Source organism: Aedes albopictus, chromosome 2 (genome assembly GCF_035046485.1).
Source record: "Aedes albopictus strain Foshan chromosome 2, AalbF5, whole genome shotgun sequence".
NCBI classification, from domain to species: Eukaryota; Metazoa; Arthropoda; class Insecta; order Diptera; family Culicidae; genus Aedes; species Aedes albopictus.
The window spans coordinates 1,537,628-1,548,641 of NC_085137.1; the positions used below are offsets into that span (position 1 = coordinate 1,537,628).

General features: G+C 37.2%; 1 protein-coding gene across 1 annotated transcript; it reads right to left on the bottom strand.

Annotated features, from left to right (window-relative positions):
• Window positions 1–8,320: 8,320 nt before the first annotated feature.
• Window positions 8,321–9,380, bottom strand: LOC109411771 (serine protease inhibitor dipetalogastin-like). The gene is given in 2 exon segments (XM_062848986.1): window positions 8,321–8,767; window positions 9,079–9,380. Coding segments are annotated over 2 exon segments (585 nt in total). The 5' UTR covers window positions 9,330–9,380; the 3' UTR covers window positions 8,321–8,433.
• Between the last annotated feature and the right edge of the window lie 1,634 nt (window positions 9,381–11,014).

Consider the following 11,014-nt stretch of genomic DNA (forward strand, 5'->3'; position numbering starts at 1 on the left):
TCAGCATGCTAATTTTGAGGAAATTACTGAAAATTTCAGAAAAAAAAGAAGAACGTTCTGAATTATTAAACTACTTCAATTTTCGAGAACTTGCCGGAAGTCTCTGAAAGTTCTTTTACCCTCAGCATAATTTGGCTAAATACCCGCGAGTTTACTGCTCGGCTGTATGTGCTCCGAACATTAACTCACGGTGACTGAAATGAAATGAAATATTCGCAGTTCCTGAGAAGCTTCTAGAAGTTTCCTACCATTCCAGAGATTAGAACCCTGTAACAGTATAAGGTGTGTTTTTGGAAGTATACTTTCTGGCGTTTTTCATTTCTGAATACATGATAGTATACTTTCTGGCGATTCTGATGAGCCCATTGCGGAATGAAATGTTTCGCATATTTACAATGGCTTCTGAGGAAACTTCTGGAAATTGTTATTTCAGAATGCTCAAAAATTTTTTTTGAGGGATGAACATTTTCTAAATCTAAATTAAGGAGATCAAAAACGGCAAGGTGTTGTCTATCTGTCTTCCCGTCACGCTTAGCAAACCAGAACGTCAATGTAATTCGAGAGGTTTCTGTTTAAAATATGAAGACATTTTTCTAACCTTCCTGGGCAAAGGGGAAGAGAAGAACAATATTCTAGAACATTGCGTATGACCCGGAGGCATGAAAATACTATTTATACAAATGTTCCAAACATAATGAAAAATTCTCGGCTTGGAATACAAAAAAAAAACTACACCAAGAAGAAAAATAAGTTTCTGAAACATCCTAGAATATTATTTGAAGGAATCAATATGCTTTTTTTCATTATTGGAAGAAATTTTCCGGAACTAAAACAAGAAAAAGAATATATTCTAGGATTTTTTTTAGTTTTTATTTATGTGTATTTTAACTTAAATGCCAATTCTACACTCTATATTCTAGGTCATATTTCGAAGGAATGACAGGCGTATTTCAAAACTTTCCATAATGAATTAAATATTCGTAAACTTTTTGTTTCGTATTAAAGGAAATTTCTGAAACTTTCGTGGGCGAAGAAGTTGGAGAAGAGGAACGAGAAGAAGATAAAGATACGCATGTTTTTGGAATATTCTAGAACATTCTCTGATGCAGGAAATATTAAAAATGTTCGTGAATTTTCGATAAATAATGGAATAGGTATTTAGAAGCTTTGTGTTTCTGATTTAAAAAAATAGGAACATTCCTGTGAGAATCAGGAGATGAAATCGAAGATTCATGAACATTCTCGAACATTCTTCGTAGAAATCAAACCAATAACATACATGTTCGAGTATTTTTCACAAATAATAGCATATTTAAAAACTTTCTGTTTAGAATTCGGAGAAGTTTTTGGAGCCTTACATTGCAAAGAGATTAAGAAGAAGGAAATTCTAGAACACTTAAGAGGAATAAATATGGTTACTGAATAAAGTTGTAGATAAGCGAAAAATACATACCAACATTTTTAAGCCATCGTCATAATTCTCGGGTTTGTGAAAACGTGGCTAGCCACGTCGGGTCAGCTAGTTTTCAAAATAATAACCTAAAAAAAATCGGATAGGAAAAGGCATTGCCTACAAATTTGTTAAAAGAATTGCCGCAGAAAATGCGCTAAAGAATTACCAAAGAAATTTTCTTAAAATAATATAAAAATGAGTATTACTAGAGGGATTTCCAAATATTTTTAAAGATATTCCTTAACGAATTGCCGCACGGATTTCCAAAGTAATTATTGAAAAAGATTCAAATGAAATTTCCGTTGAAATACTTCAGAAATTCTTATAAAAAAGTTAAATTTCCTTCAATAATTCTCACAGAAATTCCTCCAAGAAATGTTACTCAGATTTTTTCAATGAATCCTTAAGGTATTCTTTAAAGGTTTCCGTCAGGAATTTTTCTTCAGGATGTCTTTGAATATTTCTTTAGCGATAACACCCGTTTCGTTCGGTTTTCCCTCACGAAACTTTTTAGTTTCAAAATTTCTTCAGAAACTCTTTATGTACATAAATCCTCAAAGTACTTACGATTTCATCAACCATTTGCTCCAAGTGAGGATCTCCAAGAAGATTTCTTTCGAAAGTTGCTACAGTGATTATTTCGGGAACTCCATGCATTTCTTAAGATTTTTTTTTCAGTAATATGTATTCTTTATTTTTTACAAATGATTCCTTTGTGGCTACTCTACATAATCACTTCAGCAGTTTTCCAGAGGTATTCTTTAGAAATTCCTTTAAAATTTTATGTAGAAATTTATTCAAGAATTCCATTTGCAATGCCTCAAACGGGTCCTTTTGAGAATTTCTTACGAATTCGTTCAAGCCTTTTTTTAGTTCTACCTGCAGGGATTTCTTCAGAATTTCCTCCAATAATTGCTGTAGGAAATCATCCGAAGATTCCTTAGGCGATTTTTTCATGTCCTCTTTCACAATTCCTTCAAGAATCCTTCAAGAAAAACCTATGAAGATTTAATATTTTTCTTCATGGATTTTTCTAACTACACATTCATTCCCAAAGGATTCTTGCAGAAATTTTCTCAGGGGGTCCTACATAAATTCCTCCGAAGTTTCCTGCAGAAATTGTGTCAAGGAAATATATAGGAATTATTTTGTAGATTATTTATTTGCTCCAAAGAATTTGAGAGGAATTCATTTGGGCTTCTGCTTTGGGCTTTATTTGAGTAATAATCTAGGTATACCGTCTACCCCCGTTGGTTTGACCTCATCTAATCTGAACACTTTTTAATTTGACCCCTTTAATCTGCACATCGTTCAAACTAAAAATGGTTCAAACGTCATTTTCCTCATGGAACGGAGTGACACGGAACGCAGAATCAAAACAAAACAGATAATAAAGGTTACCATCAGCAGGGATGGGAACACTCACTTGCAACGAGTTACATTCACTTGCTATTTTCTCAGCTCAGAAGCGTGCAATCAATAAACGATGTATGGGCGACATTTGCCTTGTGATTTCGTATAATACTTTGCCGAATAGAGTAGGGGTCGCACACGAATCCCAAGGTCGTGACAGAGCTGTGAAAGCGAATCTCCACGAGGTGAGTGTAATTTACATTCACCCCGTGGAGAGTTGCCTTCGCAGCTCCCTCACGACTTCGGTATGCGAGTGCGACCCCTACTCTATTCGGCAAAGTTTTAGACGAAATTACAAGCTAAAAGTCGTCCATACATCGTTTCTTGATTGCACACTTCTGAGTTGAGAAAACTGCAAGTGAGTGTAACTCTTTCCAAGTGAGTGTTCCCATCCTTGACCATCAGTATGTTTTTCGATGCCCATAGGGTTACTAGAAATTCAAGTTTAAAACCAACCCCGTTGGTTTGCATGACGTGTCGTTCAAACCAATGAGGGTAGACGGTAGTTACTTTTTTTTACAAGAATCCCTTTGTTTTCAAAATTTCTTCAGGAATTTTTTATGTACATAAATCCTCAAAGTACTCCTAGTACTTCTAGTACTACTTCATAGTACTGTAGTAATCCTTCAAGAATGTCATCAGAGACACCTCCAAAATCAATCCAATGATTCTTCTCGAATACATATTCTTTCTTCAATGATTCCGATGGGTCGTTACAAGTAGAGTACTTCGGGAAATTGTGACAATTCTATCATATTCCTAAAAAACGTTATCCATATTTTTGTGCACTTTTCAAAGTGTAAAGGGTATATACATATGTTGGCTGAATGACACCTAATAAAGCGGCATCGACCACTTGACATGAAAACGAACAACAAAAGCAGATTAGCAAAAAAACACCGTTTATCCCCGTTAGTTTGACCTTTACATCATGCAAAGCAATGGGGAACCTTCATACAGTAGACGTTCGATTGGTGCAAGCGGTTTCATTGCAATGCTTTTTAACTGCAAGTCCGGTAAGTGCAACAAATTTGCAGTTATAGCACCGCCATCCGTCAAAATGGTGCGCCATCTTGTACCGACTTTTTGAACCCTCTAAGCAGAATACCCTCTTCGAATGAGTGTAATCAGTTTCGTACCTTTTAATTCCGCCCTAATTGCTTATCTTTTGACGCGTATTTCGACTACCACTTGTAACCTGGATCAGTGTCAGTTATCCACTGAAGAACTGGAGGAAGATTACAAGTGGTAGTTGAAATACGCGTATCTGTCAAAGGATAAGTAATTAGGGCGGAATTAAAAGGTACGCCTGTCTGACGTTGCAATTGGGTTCTTTAAGGGTATACAAATTATTTCATAATCAGATTCTCCGTCCAAAAGTTAGTCGAAATCCAAAATTTCATAATTTTTGGAGTCTGGGAACTATTTTTAAAATGTATTTAAAGTTTGTATAGGGAAATTTTTTTATTCGGGTCGATCTGTCATTTTATCGATTGAACTGTCATTCTATCCACGAAAATTAAAACTGTTTTGTTAATTTAACCTACAAACAAATGTATTGGAATCCAATAAAATCACATTAGGGGGATTCACTTAACAGCGTAAACTGATTAAACTGATTAAACGTTGCGATCACCAAGGCAATCTTTGATTATTTCATTCGCAAAATCATGAAACATCAAATATATAAAAGCCCAGAGTTGTCTGTCTTTCCGTCACGCTCTGAAATGTTTCATTGAAATGTTTCACAGAATAAAAGCTTCAATAACCATTGCACTGTAGCATCGTACCTGTGTTGAAATGGTGCATCATTGCATCATTTTGTTGCGTTATTGCATTGTTGCATTGCTGCATCGCTGAATTGCTGTATCTTTGCATTAGTGCATCATTGGATTGATGCATCGTTGCATCATTGCATTGGGGCACGTTGCATAGATGCATCGTTGCGTTAGTGCATCGCTGAATTGGTCCATCGTTGCATTGGTGCAGCGTTGCATTGGTGCATTGTTGAATTTGTGCATCGTTTCGTTGGCGCATCATTGCATTGGTGCACGTTGCATAAGTGCATCGTTGCATTGGTACATCGTTACATTAGTGCATCGTTGTTTAAGGCCGCACGGGACGACGTGTATTTTTTCCTATCTTCCCTCTCTTTCTAACAATTTGCCTCGCAATTTTGAAGATGCAAATATCAATTTCCACTGCACTGACGTAGTTGAAAATTTAGTCGATTGTGCACCGCAAGTGAGCAAATGAACGATCAAATTTCTAGCCAATAATATGAAGTAGAAGTTGAGATTTGCTTCTTACTAGCAACAAAGCAATGGCGGACGATTCAACCACCGTCCCTTCCGGCCTTAAGTGCATCACTGCATTAGTGCATCATTGCATTGGTGCACGTTGCATTGGTGCTTCGCTGAATTGGTCCATCGTTGCATATGTGCATCGCTGCATTCTTGCATTGGTGTATTGTATTGTTGCATCGATGCATTGTAGTATCGCTATATTGTTGTATCGTTTCATTGATGCATCAATCCAGTAGAAAGATCTAGAAGTTCCATTATTACATGAGCTAGAACCCTACAACAGTCATATATTACTCAATGTTGGATACATAATAGCATACCTTCCGGCGCTTTCCAAAGAGATGCACCACAGACAAACAGACGTAACACCTTGAACGATTTTCATGGAAATCCATCGCCCAGTTCACACTACCATCATCTGGTGGAAAAGTTGCACGAATCACTGTGTTGTGCAATATTGTCAACAGAAGGCGCTAGTGTGAAACGTCAAACGCATAGGAAAACGATGTGCGCGCCTCTGGTTGTGAAAGCCACAACTATGAAAATTTAAAATGATCGTTAAAAGCGTGGTCGATGGAAATATCACAAGTGTTACGTCTGTTTGTCTGTGGATGCACTATGCTGAGTGAAATATTTCACATATGCATTAATACATAAGCCTTCAAGGAAGCTTCTAGAAATTTTCTTTCCAGGAGAATCTGGGATTTTCTTCATTGAATAAAGAAAATTACATTTTTTAGGAACGTGGTTAGCCACGTTGGGTCTGCTAATTTCTAGAATATTCTTCCATTCAATGGACAAGACCCCTACAATAGTCATTTACAATCAAAAGGTGGATACATGATTGTATACCTTCTGGCGCTTCGAATGAGCTCAATGCTGAGTGAAATGTTTCGCATATTTATTGATACAATGGCTTCTGAGGAAACTTCTGGAAGATGCTATTCCAGAAGTTTCAAAAATCTCCTTAATGGATGGAATGTATGAAATAAATCCCGGAGTTGTCTGTATGTCCTCCCGTCTCGGTTAGCTAAATTTCACTGAAATATTTCACGTAACGTGTAATGGTGGGAAGGGCATTGTATGATTTAGGGAAAGGAGAATAAGGAGAAGAAATAGTAAAGAAAGAACAGGATGGGAGTTCGATTACAAAAACTTTCCACGAGTGTTCGAGATTTTTCTGTTTCGTCTATTTCAATTATGAAAAAAAAAAACTTGAACCTTCCTGGGCAATGAGGAAAATGCAGAATATGACAAATAAATTTCTAGCACATTCTAGAACACTCTTCGAAGGAAATAATATGTTTTCTTTTTATAAATGAAAGAATGTTTCCGGAACAAAGAAAAGAAGATATTCTAGGACAAATTTCGAACGAAATAAAAGGCGTGTAAATAAAATGTTCGTTAACTGTTTCAAATTAAAAACAATTGTTGAAACTTTCCTGGGAGCAGAAATTAGATCTTAGGTAAATTCCAGTGAGAAACAGAAGATGAATTCGAAGGTTTATGAACATTCTCGAACATTCTTTGTAGGAATCACGTTCAGTGTTTTCCACGAATAATAGCATATTTTAAAGTTTTCTGTTTAGAATTGGGAGAAATTTCTGGAATGTATATTCTGAACAGAGTTGTAGATTAGCAAAAAACTTAAAGCAGACGTTTCTAAGCTATTATGTCAATTCTATGAATTGTGAAAACTCTTTAAGCAAACGTGGCTAGCCACGTCGGGTCAGCTAGTTTCAAATAAGCAGAAAATCATGGCTTACGCAGCAATTTAATCTGTTTAGTGAGTACCCCTATTATACTCAGAAAAATGAGCTCTTTCGATTAGGCTATAGAAAATAGCTACATTTTACTGTGACAATTCGTTCGTTGAGAGCTCGTTAGATGGGCTGTCTCGATGGTTGAATGTTCACTGGTTGGGACAAAACCCAACTAAAAAGCACTGTCAATGTCAAAATAAATGTCAAAACGAGTTTGACGTCTGACCGCCGTCGCATCACAGCTCCTGTATACAGAACGTTTGCACAAGTATGTGAGTGTCACGTGACGTATTTCTCGTCACTTGCGTGTGTCTAGAGCATTTTGATCAGATGTCAGTTGCCCCAACGAACGAACACGATTCGCTAATCGGGGCGCAGTCGTGACCCAACCAGCGAATCGGGACTGTATTCACTAAACAACCCAATTATCGAATTTTGTTCGCTAAATGAAACGTAAACATGTTGCAGTTATTAAACGTCTACTGTACTACCTTGAAATTCTTATAACCCTACGAGCATCGAAAAAAAAAAGTTCTGCTATTTAAGCTTCTTATAAATTTTGCGATCCGTTTCACCCCGTTCCATGAAAATAATGACAAATAAACCATTTTCAGTTTGAACGTGTTCAGATTAAATGCGGGTAAACCAACGGGGGTGCACGGTAGCAATTAAGGTGACTCACCAGTCACCATTGTTGTACTTACTATAGTGCGTTTAATCTGTATGCCTATTTAATCCTAAGCTTATGGACTAATAGTGAGTCCCATGAATTAGCTCAAAGAGTTTTGAAATTTACAATGAGCTAAGCAAAACTAAGCCGCATGAGTCATGACGCATATTTTAATTGTTTTAGCTCCGGATTTGGTCAGTTTAAGGGAAACTTTTTAATAAAAATAAACAGCAATTCTTGAGCTGATTGGATGTGATCAAATTCAAATTTTGCCATAAACGTAGTGAAAAAAATATATATTTGTTTGCTTGTCTGCGATGATACACTGCTTTTTCCAGGATTGTCGGTTAACCCATTCAAGATAAGACTATTTGAGCTTAAATCAATATAATACACCGTGTTTATCTGATCTAGACCCTAAACACCATTTGGAAAATTGATGAAACGCTATCGATGTTCCATTCTCACATGTGTTTGCTCTCGTAGTGCGCAATTAAAATTGGCCTAAAATGAATATACCACCCAACCAAATAAAAAAACATCGTAATTAGTATAAGAAGATATCGTTATTTACGATTGTTATATTTGAAGCATTTTATTGCATTTATTCCATTATTTAACTGTTTATTCAATTCGTTCTCATTTGGTAAAATTTGACACATGGTTCACACTTGAGATCATTATAGGTATCATGAATCATTCAGCTAGAAAAAAATAATAAAACAAAATTTACTTTATTCGTAAAATATCACATTTCAAATTGTTTTACAATCGTGTTATGTTAATCCAATGTTCCAGTAAATCTTCCAGATTTTAACCATCGTTCACCTAATACTCCTCAGGGATAAACTCCTCCACATTATCCGCCAGGTTGTCACAGGGCTGGTCCGCAATTTTCCTCAAGTGGTTAGCTCTGCCCAAATCCGAGTCGGCCGCACAGCGCAGCAGACAGTCGTTGTTGTACGTGTTGAAGTCGCTTCCACAGACGGGCATGAATATCCGAGGACACGCGCAAACTCGTCCCTGGGAATCGCTTCGGGCTTCCACCGCCAGCAAAACCAGGGATAGTGCAGCCAGCACTCCCACTACGATTCCTCCAATATGGCGCATTTCCGATTTCGTTCTCAACGTGTCGCAGCTTTTACGATGACTGAGTCATTAACTTTAATCAGCAATATTTTTATACGAATTCAACAAACCTAGACACATTATCTACAAATCGCCCCGTTATCGAGTTGAATGATAACGCTCACCGACGTAGAAAAAGGCCAATCGACAACGAGTGTGCTTCAAGTGTTCTCGAGCATGTGCCGGATGGTGGCGAGAGATAAACTAGAAATCGATCGAATTAGTATGCACAATACTTGTTTTGCTACGAATCCAGAAAAATGCATCAACTTTTCAAGTGCAGGAAACAAATGAACAAATAACGAAACAATTTGCAGTTAGATCACATGTTTATTTATTGTTCACAGTTCGGTATTTTCGCAGGATCCGTCGCGGAGTTTCTTCAGCGCTATTCTGGAACCGGTCGGGGTAGCCATGGCACAGTTCAGGACGCAGTCGTTCGAGTAGGTAACGTTGTCACTGCCGCACACGGGTTGGTAGCTCAACGGGCACGCGCAGGACGCCATCTCCGAGTAGATGTCGGCTTGGGTTTCGACGGTCAGCAGGCCCACAAGGGTCACCGCCAGGATCACAGCAAGCACGGAAACGGAACGCATTCTTAGTAGGCTGATGATTGTCACTCCGACTCGGTGTCTTCGATGTTGAATTGTAACATTCAAACTAATGCGACTCGGGAGATTTTTATTCACTTATGTGGCCAACTGCGATTGGTATCTAGCTTATAATCGATTAGATAAGAAACGCAGAACGTGAGGGTGGGTTTTCCTTGTAGGCTCCGTGGCCTCAACAGAACCCGGTAAACAAAGGGGTAGCATATTTGATTCACCTGTTACCTTAACATAAAACTTTGCCCTTAGAGAGCAATAAATTTACTGGAAGGGGTAAATATACTTACAAGTTACATTCCTCCTATAATTAGCGAGACAATCAACGATCAACAAAGAGGTTGTTTACTGTAATGATAATAGGCATGTAAAATTTTACATTTGGTGTTTTACACGGTGTTTGTGCTGAATTATCTGCTACTTCATCTTCTTTCTGACGTTACATACCAATTAGGTCAGAGTCTGCTTCTCATCTTTTGTGTTCTATGAGCACATACACAGACTAAGAGCTTTCTTTGACTATGACGATTCTGCATTCTTACATCGTGTGACAGGCACAAAGGTACTCTCTGTCCAAGGAAGTCAAGGGAATTCCTGTTGCGAATATCAGATCGGTGAAACGAACCCATCAGCTTGAGCTTAGTCTTGCTGCATATTCGTGGGCCCACCATTTCGGCTATATGGGTCTCAACTGTAGCAATTAACATTCAATATGTTTCACTTTGTATCTATTACCCAGTTGCTATAATACGTATTTCTAGAAAATTGCGTTCTAGTTTGTGATGTTTGGTTTGTTTGGAATCCTACCCAAATTGTATTGTCATTTCTAATTGGAACTTAACATTTCCATACAGAGTCTTTGAGGCTTATAACTAATCATGAATAACCGTGTAAGTGGAGTGATAATTGAACTATTTATTTCCGTTCCATAACTTTTTAGATCTGCACTGTACTAAGCATTAAGTAATTTAGCTAAGAGGACAAGTAGAGTTGTTTCTACAATACAAATTGGGTTTTTAAATTAAGAAAAAATCAATAAGGGGATTCACTAAACAGTGTAAACTGATTAAACTGATTAAACATCGCGATCACCAAGGCAATCTTTGATTAATTCATTCGCAAAATCATGAAACATTTCAAATAAACAGAAAATCATGGCTTACGCAGCAATTTAATCTGTTTAGTGAATCCCCCTAATGACTTTTTTATGTTTAAACGAAAGAGCACCTTTTTCTGAGTCGCTTTGATTTTTTTTTCAGATTTATCGAACTTTATTTTGGTACCTTAAAACAATTTCAAAGAGATTTTTCAAAATCACCTTTTGACAGCTGGGCAACTGCTTGGCTCCGCCCAGTACAAAATGCGACGAGGGGTGATTCGACAAATCGCTCCCATACAAACTTCAAAGTGATTTTTAAATAGGTTCCCAGGCACCAAAATTCATGAAAATTTTGATTTCGGCTCAGTTTGGCATGCAGATTCAGAATATGGGATTATCTCAACACCCGTCAAAGAAGCCAATTATACAACTTTTATATGTGGTGTACAAGAACAATTATTGAAAGTTTATGAACATCAAGATTAATACATAAGTAGGAAAAGGGTCGATTTTTGAACTCCTAGTGGAAAAAAATGAATTTATGTAAAATGTAAAAAGAAAATCGAGGTCAATAGTT